The following is a 17,909-nucleotide window of genomic DNA, read 5'->3' as shown; positions in this document are numbered from 1 at the left end:
GGTTACAGGCATTAGAATTTTACTCTAAACTGTCTTGCAAATCTTTGTTTTATACTGTGACTGAGATAGCCGGACTTAAATGAGGTTGAGAACATCTGTGCTTTTATGTTTGGGGTTTTTTTAATTTTTTTTGACAAAAAGAATGATGAAATAAGTAATTCTTGTGTAGCTTTGCTGTTTCTTCTATATATAAAGTCAAAAGTTGAAGCATGAGCTGGGTTTTTTGTTGTTATGTTGATACTTTTTCTTAATCTACAATATAATATTTCTGGAAGACAAGACAACTGTTTTCTGGACCTGGAAATTGATAATAGCATGTTTTCAAAACTACACAGGTATTTTTTAGATTATTGTAGTTTAGAATTGATATTAGATGATTACACAAGTCTATGGGTTAAAATTAAACTTGGGTTCTGTAGAATATGCCTTATCAATAGGTATGATATTTCACACAGCAGTGTATTAAGTTTTCTTTACTTACATGATTTTGGGTAAAAGCGGTGCACAGTCTTTAATCAACTGAAACTAGTGTTATTTGTTAGCTTCAACCTATTACTTCTTTCAGAGTAAAGAAGAAGTGATGGCAGTACGGCTCCGTGAGGCAGACTGCATTGCAGCTGTGGCTGAACTCCAACAGCATATTGCTGAATTAGAAATCCAGGTAACAAGTGATGGCATGAAATGTGTAACTTGATACTGATTACTACTTGTACTTTGTGGGTTTTTTTCTTCCTCCACTTTCTTTCCTTATTAACCTACTGCGAATACAAGGCACTGCTTTGCGAAGTGGGACGATGCTGTATGGCTGAATGTGCCCCCCATAAAAGCAAAGGCCTTACATCTGCCTTATGGGTGTACTTCTGAGCTGTTAGTAATTGCTTCTGTACAAGCACCCATGCTACAGGCAACACTTGTAAACTCTGACTTCTGTATGGTTTTTGTCTTGTAGTTGGTAATTTTTACCAATCAATAGATGAGATTGAAAACATTCTCTGTCCAAAAAAAATGCACGCATTTCCATTCCAGCAACCATTCCTTTCTGTGCTTACTCTTCTGCTATGATAGTATTGGAGGATTTGTTGTAGAACTCTTCTGGTTTCAAGATTTACATAAAGGGAGTAAATGTTATTAACTGCTCCCGTGTCACTGCAGGATCTGAAGATGCATCCTTTGGCCTCTGTGTTCCTTATGCTTTCAGTTCCTTTTGGAGCTTTCGCTGTCCTGTGAACTCACTGCTTCCTTCATGAGAGAACCCTAAATGACTGTTCTTCATGTCTTCTTCGCTTTGAGAAATCATGATGTCTTACTGTAGTCTGTCTTTCCTGTACTCATATACTGTTGTCCTGTCTGAATTTTGCTGCCTCTGTCTGCAAAGGCTTTCTTGGTTATTATTTCTAAGTTACAAGCTAGTTACTCTAGTTTACCTTTTTATAATTAAACTAGTATTGCTAGTGTCTGTCTTACCTCTGAGATCTTTCCTTCAAGGTGATGATTTTACTGTATTGTGTCAAAGCCTTCTTTTCCCTATGATTTCTTAATTACTTGCATCTTTTTGATCTCTTTGTATATAGAATGTACAAGTAAATTTAATGGAGCTTGCATAAAGAATTTTCACTTTGAATACGTGTCCTCTAGTGCAGCAGGCACTAAATTTATTAAAAGATAAAGCAATCATTTCTTTTAATCACACAATGCTTAGATAATGCTGTGATCAGTACATTAGAAATACTTAGATAAGTACAGTAAGCATTGCATATGAATTGTTTATCATCTAGTAAGATAACAAGAGAATAGCTGAGTTTAGGTCAATCTTCTACTCATGTGTTAGCATTTTACTGGGGGCGGCGGCAGGGAAAGAAGAAACAAGTTTAAAGGTTACTTCAAACAACGTGATTTTGTAGGTGAGGAGCCAGTACTCATTTTACATTATTTTCACTTCAGCACAGACTTTAAATGCCATCCTGCTTCTGTTGGTTGACTGATACAGGTCTCACAAAAAGTACTCTAGTCTTGATTTTAGGAAATGAAGAAATGGTGAATCCCATAATGATTAGTTGGGTTTTCTTCTGATAGCTGCTGCCCAATTAGAATTGTGTTAATTTTTTAATGTGAATACATCTGACTTGGCTTTCTGTTGTTTAACAGATCAAATCATCTGTACTCAATCATTTTGTAGCTCTCTCCTAGTCCCTTTCCGTATTTTTGCTTAAGCTATGGGTGTCAGAATTGCCGGCAGATTTTTATAGTATCTTGTCATGAAACAGGTAAGGAAGTTAAGTGCAGGAATGTGATCTATTTCATAACTCTGGCTAATACATCCAAAGATTACACTGTCCCTCTTTTGTCATGGTATTGCACTGTCTCGCATTCGGCTGTTTATCCACATATCTCTCCTTCCTTTTCACAATTGCTACTTTGCATGATGCAACCTTTAGTCATGTTTTTCTGTTTTTCTCGTATTCTAGGTGGCCTTGCAGTCCTACTAAATGCATTTCAAGTTCCAATCTTTCTGGTGTTCTTAGATGATCACCTGTTAGTGATTTCTTGATCTGTAGTCTCTTAGTAAGGTTTTTGATTTTCTCCACAAATCAGAATGGCTGTGCTTTCTTTGTGTACAGTCTGGAGTATGAAGTCATTCTGCGGCTGTGGTTCATGTTTCTAATTTAATGACCTTGCCCTGTTAGGCTTTTGGTGAACTATTGATCTCAAACTTATACTAGCCTGAAATACAACTTCCTCAGTTGTGAAATACAGGTTTTGAGTGTTAACCGTATAAAGACATTTAAAACAAAATCGATTTAGTAGAAATAAGTTCCTCTAATGTCAATTTACTTATTTTTGACACTCTAGATGTGACTTGAAATGCTTTTTACTGGGCTGTGACAGATTTTTTTTTGTGAGATTCTGCAGGCAAATAGATATTTTTGACTAGTGTGTTTTGCCAGCAAATATGAAACTTAAGATCAAAACTTCCTTTTTGGGTACTCATGCTCAAAGGCCTCTGAAACACCTGCACCAAAAAAAAGTAATGATGGAGTTGGAAAGCCTTAACTCCCAAAGCTTGTAAACTATAAAACATGCAACTGGTAACAGAGCTTTAACAAAAGCTGCTTTTTAAGGAAACTGAAAATCTAGATAACTTCTTCCTTGTTGGAGAAAGAGCTGCCTCCCACCCTCTTCCATTCAGCTTGTCACTGGAATTGCTGTGACCTGATGTGGGGAGCAGAGGGCCTTTTAATCTGGACTTGCCTTAATGACTTGAAATGCAATATTTAATACCATAAATATGTTTAGCCAGTCTTGGAGCATAGGTGTCAGTCTCAAAGTAACTGTGCTTTTCACATGGAGCATCACAAATAGGTCTGCTTGTCATATTGTTTCAAAGCTGATAAAGATGAAGGGAGGAAGTTAACTTACCACATTAACCTTCCTTTTTTTGAGGGGGATGGTGCTTTTCTAAGAAGCTCTAGGGATTCATTGCCAGGTCCACATGGTCCATAGCAATGCTTAATCTAAACTGTGCAGTTTTCTTTTAAATGTTCACGTAGGTGTAGGTGCAAGACACTGGTGTTAAATTTGTAACGCAGAGTATCACTACTCCCACATAAGAACTGATCTGACGTTACACACACAAATGCTAGATTTAAATCACAGTTTCTGGGTCACTCTTAGTTTTGGTTAGTAATAATGACAGCAAGGGAGAAGGAGATAGAACTGTCATTTAATAGTAGATGTAATTCTGCAGCAAGGTGTCAGTTTATTATGATGTTAGGAAGTTACTTTTTATATATTCTGAATGTCATCTTATCTCTGTCAGGCATTCAGTTCCTGATGCCAAGCTTTTAACCTTTTGTGTAAGCATACTGAAGTGCAGAGAATAGTCTAATGCATGATGGATATTCTTAAACAAAAGAAATGTATGAGTCGTACCTTAGCAAAAATAACACAAAATTGAATTGTAACTGAAGCTTGACTTATGTTGCATATACCTAAGCCCCAGAAGTGACAAGGAAAGACCCTGAAGTTATGTATAAAGATAGGTTTACTTTGTCAGCCTTTGTTTTCTCCTCTAGCCTCTCCTTATTTTTCTCTCACTTGCCAGTTCAGCTTATAAAACCCTTGGGAAGCAAACATGACTTGGAAGTATTTAGCAGACTTCTGGGCTTTGAGCAGGACATTTGAGCAAATTATTAACAAATGAAGGATGGATTTTTGGATGGCTGGGCTGCTATTTTTTGTACATCCACACTGGGGAGAAGCTGTTGTCTTCAATGTGATACGTTCTGCTTTCTCACAAAGGTTAGAGGTTCACATCCTATAACTAAATGATTTGTTTGGGCCAAGCCACATGCACTCTCTGACCCCTTTTGTCCCATGCTTTTGTAAGATACAGAGAGCCAGGACTAAGGAATGGATATTGTCTCCCTTTATAGTCAATCAGCAAAACCTCAGGTTTGTTTCCTCAGGGAATTAGTCTTTCTTGTTTTCAGCTGAACTGGTCTGATAGCTTCAAACTGCAACAAGCAAATGCTTTTAACTTCTTAATACAAGCCTTTAAAACCCTATTGCTTTTAGCTTGTGCGTGCTTTCCTAAAGCTGCCAAGAAAAGTCTACCAAGCTTCACTACACTTCTGGCCTAATAGCAAGTGTTCCTTCTGATCGCATATGGGCAGTCCTGTTGGTCCCTTGGTGTTGCTGGAGGTTTGTTTTGTTTGTTTTTAAAAGAGCTTTCCCTGCAATAGTTGAAGGAAGGACAGGCTAAATGAGAGAAAAAGAGGCTATAGGGAAATTGAGGGAAGGGAAGATCAGTTGCCAGCTAGAGTCAGTCAGCTGGCTCAGGTAAGGAGCGCTAGGCCAGTGAAAGCGTAGGCGGACTGAGGAAGCAGAGCCGGGTCAGCTGCAGTCTCCGCTCTGCAGCTTAATCTCTCTCCCTCTATTTCCGTTCAGGCTGGTGACTTGTAGCATCCTCTTAAAATTATCCATAGCTGGGTTGGGTTGGGGAGGTACAGAGCACACTTGTAATATAGAAAACTGGTTTTAGGACTGAGTAATCTTAAAGGAAAAACTATCTATAAGAATTCATTCTTCTCTTCGTTAGGCTGATCTGGACAGTGGGTAGCATCGCTTCCTCCTGATGTGTTTCCTGGCAGATTCAGAGAATTTTGTCACACTTGCCCTATCTCTGACCATGTCAAAGCTGCTTTGAGAACAACTGTAAAGGAAATCCATGATTGTGCTAGTTCTCTCCCCCACAGTTTAAACTTTTAGCACTATTTCCTTAGAATGAAGCCTTTCTATGACCTCTGTTTAATAACTTTTCCAAGTACTGACTGTTGAGTAAAGAAATTGTTTCCATCTTTTCAAATTACAGGAAACTTTTTTTTTTTACTCTTATCAATAGTGGTGTGTGATGTTAGTGATGTGTTTTTTGAAAGTCTAGAATGAGTCACTGTAAAGTCACTGAAAGGACACTAGTTACCACATTTACCCTTCTGAATAAACTTCATTTACATTTTTAACACAGTGTCTTTTGCCACAGAGTAAGAATTTAAAAGCCTCCCCTGAAAAGAGGCTGAGACAGATTGTTACCAAGTAAATATTTCTAAGTTGGAAGAGATCAAACTAAGGGTGTTAAGGAAATGCCCTACCTTGTAGACATTTTTAGTAAAGATGATACGCTGTTATCTGAAGAACAGCAACTGTCTGGTGTGCCTGGATTTTGGCTGCCTATAAAACCACTGGTTTTGTTTTTCTCTGTTTTTAAGGTTGCAGTTATTAAAGTGAAGACAACCCTAGATGCTTTCTTATTATTTAAAATGGCCTATTTTTCTTGTTGATGTGTATTTCTTTTCCTACTCTGATGTGATCATCAAGAGTATTTTGGAAAACTTTGCTTGTGCTCCTCTTGGGATGAAACACCTGCAACTGAAATTTGATTAGATGGATCTTCTGTGTCTTATATTTGGACCCTTCTTGGTTGAGCAGCAAAAGCAGGCTTAAGGTCTCCAGTGTGTTCCAGGTGGTTTCCAGTGATTGATTTATTTATTATTTAAACTTTGTTTTATCATGATTACTATACTTGATTTGGGGAGGGGGGGTACTAGACAGTAACGGTTTCAGGTCTTTAAGATCAGCATTCTTTGAAGCAGCCTGTCCCTGCACTCTTGCTGTGCATCCGGGTCCTGTGCTGATGGAGTTTGGAAGGTCTCCACATGCTCGGTAGTTCTCAGTAGGCATCAGGTGTGTTTCTTGAGACTAGATGCTGCTTCTTTTGAAGGTACAGAAAAGCTGTTCTTCTCATCGAAAGCCAGACAAAGGAGGTACGATACTACAGCCATGAATCTCAGCTGATAATTTTTGGTGGGCAGAGTTTTTTCCTCATTCTAAGCAGCAAATTTTTGGGGAACAGATTTTTCTTTTCAGGAGCTCTCGGTGTAGCTCTTGATATGCACGCAAGCGCGGTAACTCTGGTACTTCAGAGCAGGATGAGAGAGGTGAGAGCTTCCAGAATAGAAGGGGCCTAAGTGTTTTAGCAGCTGCTTTTTTGATCTGTAGGGCTCATTTCCTGCTCCACTGCCTGTGCTACTCCCTCTCTTTACACAGCCTCTGAGGCAGGAGGTTGGATTGCGTATTGGCTGCTTACCCTGTTACACTGCTGTTCTGGAGCAGAGGCGATTCCTGGCCAGTAGGGTGTTTGTTTCCCTGATACAGGGTTTTCTAACCCTCTTAGTGCTGGTGGAGCCGGTCTGTTGGAAGAGAGGATGAGACTGCAGGGGGTTATTAATCTTCAAAAGCAGCAAAATTGAGATGGCGGATCTTTAATTACAATGTAACACCAACTGGCATTACTAAAAACCCTTCTGGGAAGAGGAGGTAGGCGCTGCAGTGGTGCCAATATGTAGAAGCAGTATCCCAGGGAAATGGATGTAGAGATTCATTCACATGTAACTGGATTTTTTTAAAACAAAATTCCTAGATTCTAGAATTGGCTAGCTTTCATTATTTTGCTATTCTGATAATGCTCACACTTTGCTTATTGATATGTTATCTGCCTTTTCCACTGTATATTAATTTTAAACTTAAAATGGCTATTATTTGCCTGGAGACTAGCAATTCTTCTTCATGTCGTGACCTCCTCAAATACCACAGATTTTCTGTAATAGTGCTGCCCCTCAAAAAAACCATACCAACAACCCACATCCTATGTGTATAATCTTAGATTTTAAAACAAAAAAAACATGGAGAGAGATTACTAATTGCCTATGCTATTTCCTTTTAAAAGGTGTGGTGTTCATACCTTAAAGACTTTTAAATTGTAAGTGTAGTCTTAATATTCACTTTTGAACCAGTACAGTTGATCTGAGTGTTTTCTTCAGAAGTACAAAACTACTCAAGCACAGTATAAAACCAGTGCAGAGTGAAATGCCCAGTTCCTACTGAAGTAAATGCTACGATAGGAAGCATTCAATTAATTTCACTAAGGCTACACGAAAGCAATTTAATTTTTCTTATGTCAACTGTCTAGTAACTTACGGTGCAGCCTCACCTTGAATACTGTGTGCAGTTCTGGGCCCCACAATTTAAGAAAGATGTGAATGTCCTTGAATGTGTCCAGAGGACAGCAACAAAGCTGGTGAGAGGGCTGGAAGGAAAGTCCTATGAGGAGTTAAGGACTTTGGGCTTTTCTAGTTTGGAGAAAAGGAGACTGAGGGGTGACCTCATGGCTCTCTACAGCTTTCTGAGGAAGGGAAGCGAAGAGGGAGGTGCTGATCTCTTCTCCCTGGTATCCAACGATAGAACATGTGGGAATGGTTTGAAGCTGCTCCAGGGGAGGTTTAGACTGGACATTAGGAAGCATTTCTTTACCGAGGGGGTGGTCAAACACTGGAACAGGCTTCCCAGAGAGGTGGTCGATGCCCTAAGCCTGTCAGTGTTTAAAAAGCATTTAGGCAATGCCCTTAATGACATACTTTAACTTGGTCAGGCGGTTGGACTAGATGATCACTGTAGGTCCCTTCCAACTGAAATACCCTATTTTATTCTATTGTGAGGAAGCCGGACCAGTTTGCAGCCAGAGCATGTGGAAATGTAATTTAGTGGGAACAGACACCCTTAGGTATTTTAAAAAATTGAAAGTTAAAGCCAGATTCAGAATATAGAAGGGCCTTCAGCAGGACAGTCAGCTCCCTCTTTTCCTTGGTGGTTTTACAGAAGATAGGTTTTATGTCCTTTGCCCTTGAGCACCCTTACTGTTTAAGAGCGTTGAGATTAATTTGTAGCTCTCTGTTCCCCAACTCAAGTTATCCTTCGATCTCAGTAGTTGAGCTTCCATCTGCCATAGCTGGGTCTTAGACTGAGGTGGCTGAGGCCAGACAAGACTTAATCCATACAAGACTGATTTCTTCCTGCCTGAGCCTAGAAACCTTTTCAACGTTTACTGTTGGACCTTTAGGAGGAGAAATTAATTAACCTGTTATTTAGAGGGTTATGATACCTGGAAGCAAAATGAAGTGTGGCAGCAGTAGAACAGGAAGAATGGGAAACATGCATCTCCAGAGCAGCAAATGAATGATAGAGGGCTAGTAGTTATTCCTGGAAGATTATTATCTTCAGTTGCCCTGCGGTACATCAACTAATGAAATAAGTGCAACAGCCATATCCTGCAGATAGTGGGCTGAAGATGAAATCTGCAAGAATCCATCCGTGTTACTGTCTAAGGTCCTTACCTTTTGTTTCAGTTCCATTCAGTACCTGTTTTGTCTTCACTTCCCAGTTTGTCCCACTTTCATGTCGCTTGCTACCTACCTAATTCCCTGTCCCTCTATTTCTCAGCCAAGTTTAATTCAGATTCTGAACTAAGAACAAATGGTAACTCTGATATCAATCTCAGTTGCATCATGACTAGATCAGTCTCAAGAGTTAGAAATTATATCTATATAAGATGGTATTATATTTGAAACTGAAAAATTCAAGCTGAAGCTGCTCAAGCTTTCTTAATTAAGCTACTAAATGAAACATGGACATAAAATCCTTTGTACAGTTTCCATGTGTGTTGATAAATGTTTGGAGCATGAGTGTGCTTGCTGTCTCTGGGGCTTTCACCAATCACAGTGGTATATAGCTGTGCTTTGGCACTGATCTAATGTCATCTGGAATTAGGATGTGCAACTGGGAATCTAACCTGCATGGGAGCAGAATATAGGGTCTGTTTTGCAGTGGTGGAGGTTTTCAGTATCTCAGGATGCATCCGAGATTCTTAAAAGAGAATCTAGGGTGATATTAAGATCACTTGATAAAAACAGTAAGAAATAGGTTTTTATGATAATCGGGAAGTAATAGATAAGGTGTTGTATAATCTAGGGTAGGTTGAGTAGCAAATCTAGAACAACAGAATTTTGGGGAGAAAGTATTCTGTCTTTGTGACAGATACCAACAGATAGTAAGGAAAGCAAAGATAATGCTTTCTGTCATGTTAAAAGGAACTGCCATATTGAAGTTTTTCCTGCCAATAATTTTTCTTTTTGACTTATGTCAGGCTGCCCTAATGAAAAACTAGTGTTAAAGAATACTGCCACCAAATTTGAGTTGCTCACATTAAAGTTTGCCTTTGATTAACAAATGCTCATCAGAAGCTGGAAATTGCTAGAAAGTAATCTGATCTTAATGCAGATATGAAATGTGACTGTAAAGTGAAATAATTTTGCAGATCATAGTAATATTTTATACTTGTATGAAAATATATGTATTGATGAGAAATACCAATCTCTTCTCACAGTTTTAAAGAATGTTGGGTAGCTTAAAGATCATAATCTGACAGATAAAACTACTCTTATAAAATAAATGTTTTGGTTCATTTGAAATATGTAAACTTTTAGCTGTCTACTTATTTATTCTCCAAATTAGATGATTTTGGTAAGAATTAAAAAATATTTTGATGCTATAGTGTCTGAACCTTGCATGTTTTCCAGTGGTTTGCTACTGCAACTGCACGGGTGTCTTTTAAATAACTAAATTAATGGCATGAGCAATTTAGCTTATTTTAAAAAAAAGTAGAATGTATCTTTGCTGTTGCTCAGAGAGATGAGCAGCAGCTATGAAACAGAATCTGATACCTTGTCCTAAAACTTCTATGTCATCCTTCCAATTTAGCCACTGTAGACAGACTTTGTAGTTCATAGAACATGGGCTTTGTAGTTAGCTAGAAATATCTGATTTCTGTTGCAGCCAGTTAAAAGGATCAGCTTCTGACCTCTAGTGTTTTGAATGTTGCAAGAGGAAGTTACAGCATGACTTTTCTTTGAAAAGTATGCTTGTAGAAAATGATATTGCAGGGTTCCTTTTTTGTGTTAAAAGCATTTTTGTGAATTGCCAGCTTTACAAAATCTGTAAGTTCTGAAAGGAAAACTGAAACTTATTTGCCCTTCACTAATAATGAGGATCTTGCAAGCCAGGCTTACACCTACATTCAGCTCCAAGTGATAGGAGCTAGAGTCAGTTCTTCCATGAGCAAATTTATGTTTCAAATTATTCTGTGATATCTGCATTAACTTTACACTGTAAATTTATGGAATAAAAAGTAACAATAAAAACACTTAAGTATAATGACAGTGTTTAACTTCCAATATGGTATACTCCATATGGTATACACTAACAGCTTTCAGCTATTTGTGCAGTGCCAAACCTAAGCTAGTATACATTATTGCTTCTGCTGTTAGTTTATACCGACGTAACTTGGGAATGCCTGTTTCATGTCCTCTTGTGCATCCTGATTGAATGTAAACTCAACTATTTATTACACTTTCATTTTAAAAGGGCTATAGCACCTATCTTCCATTTGTGGTAAAACCTTGCTTTACTCTTGCTTTTTGATGCTATAGCGTATGGTTACATAGTAATCTGGAGTCCATAGAACAAGAGGCTTAAATGGAAAAGTCAGGGTTTCAAACAGAGGGAAAGGACTTAGACAAGCATTTCTCCCCTATATTCCTGCTGCCACAAGAGATCGGGTCGTTCTCATTGTCGGGAATGTCAGTTTCTGACAGCAATGAAGCTTTTTCTATATACAGACGTAAACAGCATTATTTTTGGTCTGCTGGTTATGTTGCTTCTGGTTTGGGTTCTCCAATACCAATAGTCATCCTTGTAAAGAGAGATGATGGGTTTGTGGTTTGGGTTTTTTTAACCTATTTAGGACAGGAACAATTAGTAATGTTGTTACTATTAATATTTTTTTTGTGAATTTGAGCAATAGGTTGCTTTGGAGACTAGGTTCAGTATCGAATTATGCATTAAAGGATCTTGTCCCTCCATGTTGCAAATTCTGTGAATTAATAGTGAACATGACAAAGTTATTTCTCAAGTAATATTGTAATGCATACCTTGCTGCAAGAAAAACAAAGGCTGAAATTAGAGAAATTGCTTTGAGATTGCCAACAGTGACAGTGCTCGAGGTTGTTCTCTTAATGCAGCAGAAGGGGTTGGAAGGTCGTATATTGTCCATCCCCTGGTACATGAGCTGTCCTGCTGTTGATATTTCAGAGGGATGTTTTAAAAGAACCTCTCTGTTAAAGCTTTTTGTCTTGTTTTTTGAAGAACAGTTGACGTCTTTCATTCTAAAAGGTATTTAAATTCTGTTTGCAAATGACTTTGAACTTGCCTGTTGTTGAAATTAACTGTGTGCTTTCTTCAAGTATAATTAAAACTTCAGCAAAATGAGCTACTGGTAGAAAAAACAGATATTCCAATTATATTTGTATTTCTGATATATATGGGTTGTATGTGAGTTACAATCAAGGTAAAGATTTATATAAAATGAAGGTGCTTCTAATCTCTAAAGCTGATGTCTGCTTCAGAAATTACTCAGCTGGGGGGGAAAAAAAATCAAAACAACTCTGCTCTTGACTTACTAGTAGCAAATTGAAGACGTGGGCTGCCTTCTCCATCAAGGGTGGTTATTTATCTCAGATTGGCCAAGTTTGGTTCAGTCGCATTAGGATTCCCTTTAGAGACAAGCTGAAAGTTAGTGTTGCAGGCATTCAAGTGTGGATGACACCTTCTTGAGCATCTTGAACATTAGGAGCTGCGTTTGGTTGACAAATGAGGGAAATCTCACGTTCCTCTTCATCTCTGGCTTTTTTTACTTGCCAGTTTTTCTCTGTACCTGTTGCAGTATTGGTGCTAGGGGATGTACCTCTCTTCACTTATGCTCTCTGGACCTCCTATATGATAAATACCACAATATTTTATATGTTACAAGTTTGGTTTTTTAGGGGAGAAGAAAGCTTGTCATATGTAGTGTTTCCCAGTGCATGTCCTACAATGCAAGGAAAGAACGTGTTTTGTTTACTCGTCACTTGGAGACAAAGGGAAATTCCTTGTTACTAAATGAAAACTTTACATCAGTGAAAATAATGTATGCTAAGATATGTTCCATATATTGATAGTATTCTGTAGGGATGCTTTACTAAATTGCATGTGCAACCCCATGTACGTTGGATGTGAATTCCACCTGTGAAGTTCTGTTAATTCTTCATGCTCCTCCACAGAATCCTGCCTGTACTGTGGCTGGTATCGAGAGGGTCAGCTTGGTCTGAGCTGCTGACAGCCCTAGATACCTGCTGTAACTTCTTCAACCAGATGAGCAGTGCTGGATGGTGTCTGTGAATAGCTTTTGTTCATGGCAAAAATACGCAGACAGTTAAATAAGGTTTTTAATATAGTATGTCTGTGGATAATTTGAATAAGATTCTTTTTTTAACCAAAACAGAAAGAAGAAGGAAAAATTCAAGGGCAGCTTAATAAATCTGATTCCAACCAGTACATCAGAGAACTGAAAGATCAGATAGCTGAGCTGCATCATGAGGTAAGTGATAAAACACTACTGTCTCTGATCACTTGCACCTTTTGTCCTATCTTTCATTTGTAGCACGTTTTGCTTATCTAATAGTTATTACAGCTTCAGTACCTGATCTTGCCAACATATGCTATTTTAAATGAATGCAGTTAAACTAACTCTTATACGTGAGTCCTGCCCTTATCCTGGGATGTAAGAGAACAAAAAATTGCGTAGTTACATGATTTGACATGAAATGAGATCAATATTTATGTTCCATCTTGTTTTTTTCCTTAATTTCATGAGTTGAACATATGTCACTGTGTTGCATTTACTGCATTTGGAGCTGTGTGCATGAAAATAAGCCCCTTTATGTCTTTATTTGCTACAACTTTTAAAGCTAACTTAGAAACTAAGCTGCTTTTGTGCAAGCAGAAGAGTCCATGTGTAGATTTTTTTTTTTCGTTCTTGCTGTTCTGAGGATGAATTTTACGTGGTAGTATACCGAGATTGCTTAAAGAGAAAAAGGATGCTTGCTTAATATCAGTTAACAGATTTTTAAGTTTTAAACTGCCAAAACCTTCAACCTATGAAATTTCTGTCTTCAAACTTCCTTGCTCTAATAGTTGTAGTAACTTTCTGTTAGTTAAAAAGATCAGAAGGTCCTGAAACCGAAATGGCTTATGTAACTACTGTGCTCACTGGCTCATTTCAGTTCATCCTGCATTGTGAAGAAATGTCTTTACCTAATACTACACTGTGTGCAAAATGCCCACTCGCTTTTGCATTGTTGTCTGCTGCTGCTTCTATACGCCTTCTAATACACAGCTCTGATGGTGTTGCTTAAAACCGTAGTAGAGCAATACAACCTAATTGTTTATTGCCTTCTTGCTTTTGGTAAATAAATACATCCTTTCTTTATTTAAGTGTAAGTAGTATTTTCATACTAATCTTAGTGGATTCAACCTTTTAGGACCAATCCCTTGAGAATTATAATATAGTGGAGGATCTTGGAATGCTGTCTATGCTATAGATTGAGGATAGTCTCTAGGGACATCAGTCCAGCACCTTTACCGATCATTAAGCTCACTTAAAAACTAATGTAAAAATCAATAACCTGGTGTTTTCCATTAAAGGACTATAACTAGCTTGCTTTTTCCTTATGAGAAAGTAAATTGTTTGTAGAATTCCCAGAAAGCCAGATATTTTGCATTATGAATAAATAAGGCACTGTACTGACTTTTTCCTGTGCTCAGTGTAGGTTTAAAAGGTAAGAAACCACTGCTTTGGAGGAAAAGTAGAATTACTGTTGGAAAGCTGTTGCATAACTTTCTCTATACAAGCATTTGTCTTATGTCTGGCTGAGCAACTCGGTTGTCATGAAGGCATACAATTGTGTACAAGTTTATGCAAACAGGTTGGAATGAAGATGAGGTTCATTTAGCGCACAGAACAACGATAACTGAGTAATACCAGTGATTCCTAAACAGTTAAGTCTAGACAAATCTTTATTAGCATTTCAATTTGATTGAAAGAAAACATCAGCTGGGGAGAATATGAATTGTAGCAATAGTAGAGTTTGAGTAATTCCATGTAGAAGAGCACTCCTCTTCCAGATGAGTTCTTTGTTGTGGCTTAATTTTTAATTTCCAAACTAGGTAAACACTATAGGAATGAAGTATCTCATTCTAGGGTAGATAGAAACAGTAGGAAGAAACTCTGCATGCAGTAGACAAGTTCTACCTTGACAGCATTTCTGAATGCTTCCCTACACAGAGTTTCTTAAAGCCTGCAAGTCCTTGTTTACTAATGACTGTTTTTTCCTTTACTGTTACATATCTATTTGTCTAGTTTTTAAGTAAAAACTTCGGAGGGAAAGTAAGACTTCATGCACAATCCTTTATTTTGAGCGTAACCCACTGGGCTGACTTTGAGATCATGTAAGGTTAAGTCTGAAATGTATGTAGGTAAGTTGGTGCTAATAAATAATAATTAAGTCTTGGATTAACATAGCTGCTAAGTAAAGAACTTTGCTTACAGTGTTTCCTGAAACAGCAAAATCTGAATAAAATGGCAATAGGAAGAGGCAAAAATGTTTGCCCTCAACTGCTAAACGTTAGGATAATTTAGTCAAGACCAATTAAATCAACTTTTTTACATCTGCACTGAAGTGTCTTCATGTGTAGCTCCATTAATGACCATGCCCTTTGCTTTTTGGCTAGCTGCTTTTTGATTCTACTTCTGCAAAAGCTAAAAGAAACGTTACAAATTTGCAAATTCATCTTCCTGAAGATAGGGTGATGGTGTACGTGACATGCTGACCACAACCTCCCAACTGGTTAACATGTAAAAGGCACTGGTAAAGGAACAAAGTTCTTGGTGACTGCATGGTTACCATCTAATACATTGTAATTGCAGAACTTTAAACTGGACATAAATTAATGCAAAAGTTATAGTTTAAGGTAGGGGTGGGATGGGTGCGTGTGAAACAAGATTAAATGTCTTGGCATGGCCATCAGTGTTGATTCCACTTATTGAACATTTTTTTTTTCTCTCCAGTATTGCACTTTTACAGAAGTTCACATCAGAAGAATTGTAGGTTCTCCATCTGAAGGATGGAACAAAATGATGAACAGATCCTGTATTTTGAATATACGTAACTGCAAACTAAGTCCGTATTCTGGCCTTCTGATAAACACTGTTTCATGTCTTTGGTCAGCAATCTGAATGCATGGTTCCTCTATCAGTGGAACCCGGAGGAGCTAGATACTTTAATTCTATCCTGTGATACGATCCATCAGATGGTGATGGTACCAAGATGTGGCAACAGCACGAGCTATCCTCATTGCAGAGTTCCAGTGAAGGGTCTACTGTTCCATCAGTATTTGCAAGCCAGGCTAGTAGCCAGGGACAGGGCAAACCTAGAACACCAGTGAGGAACACCAGAGAACAGCAAAAGCGAGGGCCACTATTACTGCCCAGGGCCTAAAGCTGAATCCTCTCTACTAAAAGGTGGTGGGCAGGGGGCTATGGCGCAGGCTGCTGCTGTAACACCTCTTGACTTTATAGTGGAAGAAAGTTTGACCTTCAGATTTCAGGCATTTCTCTCACCTGTTCCAGTGTGATAACCTAAATCAGACACATGTCAGAACTCTGCATATGATTTCAGATGATTAATTTTATTTTTAAAAAGTTTTGTTTATACTTTTAAAAACTTCCAACTGATTGCCCTTTGTTGTAGTCCGAGTCTATTGATTAATTTTGGTCTTCCTTTTCTCAGCTCAGTATTTTGCATGCATCTTAAATATGGTGCAGCTTGCAGCCTGAAGGATAAAATTAATCTGCTTTTATTACTCATCTGGGAATAGTAATGCTACAGTCAGTCTTCAAATCATATTATAAGAAGACTTATTTGTAGTAAATTCAAGTTGTTGTGTTCCTGTTACTGAGTAACACTGCGCATACTGGAAATTGGTAGTATGGCATCCAAAACTGAACCAATTAGGCACTTTGCTATTAAATGTACAAGGTAAATTACATAGAAAAACATGATGCCTTTTTTTTCTTACCTTTCAAATAAGGTAGAATAACTATAAATGGCATTACTGCATTGGCTTCCTGGTTTGTTCTAACAAGATACCTGATTCCTCATACCTGACAGTGGATTTCTGTAGTATAGTAAGTTGAATTGCATATATTGACTACTTCACAGCAGGTCTTTAAACTTTTATTTGATGAATGCTCCAGGAGAGTGAACAGACAAAAGCTGGAGCTTTGAGAACATTGTAAGAAGACTTGTGTTGTAGACTTCTGCTCTATGCACACCATCTTAGATCTACTCACGTGCAGCTCTTTCTTTGCACTAACCTGAGTAACCAAATGTGGGTTAGAATCAAAAATACTTAACATAATTTACATCACTGTGTAAAATGCTGAGTTCGTACTTAAATTCCCCAGAGCAACCATAACCTCACTCGGTTCACACACATGTAAATCAATTATTACTAACTTGCAATTTTAACGTTAGTAAGTATGTCAGTCATTTTTATGTTCATTCCCTAGAAAGTTACTGATAGCTATCCTTTAATCTTTTACACAACCTATCAATGTTTGAAGAATGCATGCATAATATGCAGCTGATGCATAATGAAAGGACACTCAGACTGCAGTATTTCTAGTTAGCCAATAGCTAATCCTGTGAAAAGCTGTGTATATTTAGTGTCAGATTAGTGCTGCACTTCCTTTCCTCCTTATTGGCTGAGTTGCTTTATTGGGCACAAAGTTGTTAGATGCTTATGCCTTCTGGCTTTATTGCTGAAGGCTGAAACTAGTGTGAAAACCTGAAATTTTGAGGATTGCCACAGATTCAAACAGGAAGTCATGACGTAAACTTCTTTCAGAGCTTTTAATATGCACTAGACTTAGACACTCTGCTTGCCTTTTCAGAAATTCGTGTCCCATTGCCACTTGTTCTTTTCATTAATTGAAATCTTTCCACCTAGCATTTTCTTCCTCCATTTTCCTTCCATTCTTAAAGCTACCTCTACAGCATTCTTGACTTTTAGCTTAGTAGGATTTTAGTCTAAAATGTTTTTCCATTGTGCAGCCCCGACTGGCTGCAGCTTCTGTGAAGCAACTCTGTTACTCTTGTCAGTAAGTATGCAAGCTTGGTTGCCCTGTCTTTGGCACAAGAGAAATAAGCTCTGGTGAGCACTGTGCTCTGTCACTTGACCTTACAGTTCATGTGCTTTAACTGATGTAACCAAAATGGCATGAGGGTACAGGCACTGCAAGATTTGTACCGTGGGTTACATACTCTCAGGCTGCACAAGGAGTGCTCATGCTTCACAGATGTTGCCTTTGATGAGACACTGAAAAGCAACTTTTGTGAAACATTTTTACTATTCAAGAAAGTATCCCACTTCAGTAGGTAGTACTGAAGTAAAGCAGCTACCCTATGTGGAAAAGAATATGTAGGAAGTTTGGACTGTTACGAGATTCCATTAAGTAAAGTTGAAGGTTTCAGAAAAACTGACTAAGATAAATCTTGAACTAGTTGTTACTCATTTCAGCATCA

General features: G+C 38.0%; 1 protein-coding gene across 4 annotated transcripts in view; it reads left to right on the top strand.

Moving 5' to 3' along the window:
* The window catches only part of EVI5 (ecotropic viral integration site 5), an 84,326-nt gene that overhangs the window by 48,095 nt on the left and 18,322 nt on the right, over positions 1-17,909 (top strand). For 3 of the 4 annotated variants that reach the window (XM_075710300.1, XM_075710299.1, XM_075710301.1), the window contains 2 exons: positions 566-661; positions 12,767-12,862. In XM_075710300.1, coding sequence (XP_075566415.1) covers positions 566-661; positions 12,767-12,862 — 192 coding nt within the window. The remainder of the gene's footprint in view (positions 1-565; positions 662-12,766; positions 12,863-17,909) is intronic. The other variant, XM_075710298.1, reaches the window with a different exon arrangement.

This window comes from Pelecanus crispus, chromosome 5, assembly GCF_030463565.1.
Source record: "Pelecanus crispus isolate bPelCri1 chromosome 5, bPelCri1.pri, whole genome shotgun sequence".
NCBI lineage: Eukaryota > Metazoa > Chordata > Aves > Pelecaniformes > Pelecanidae > Pelecanus > Pelecanus crispus.
This window is presented reverse-complemented; position numbering and strand designations above follow the sequence as displayed.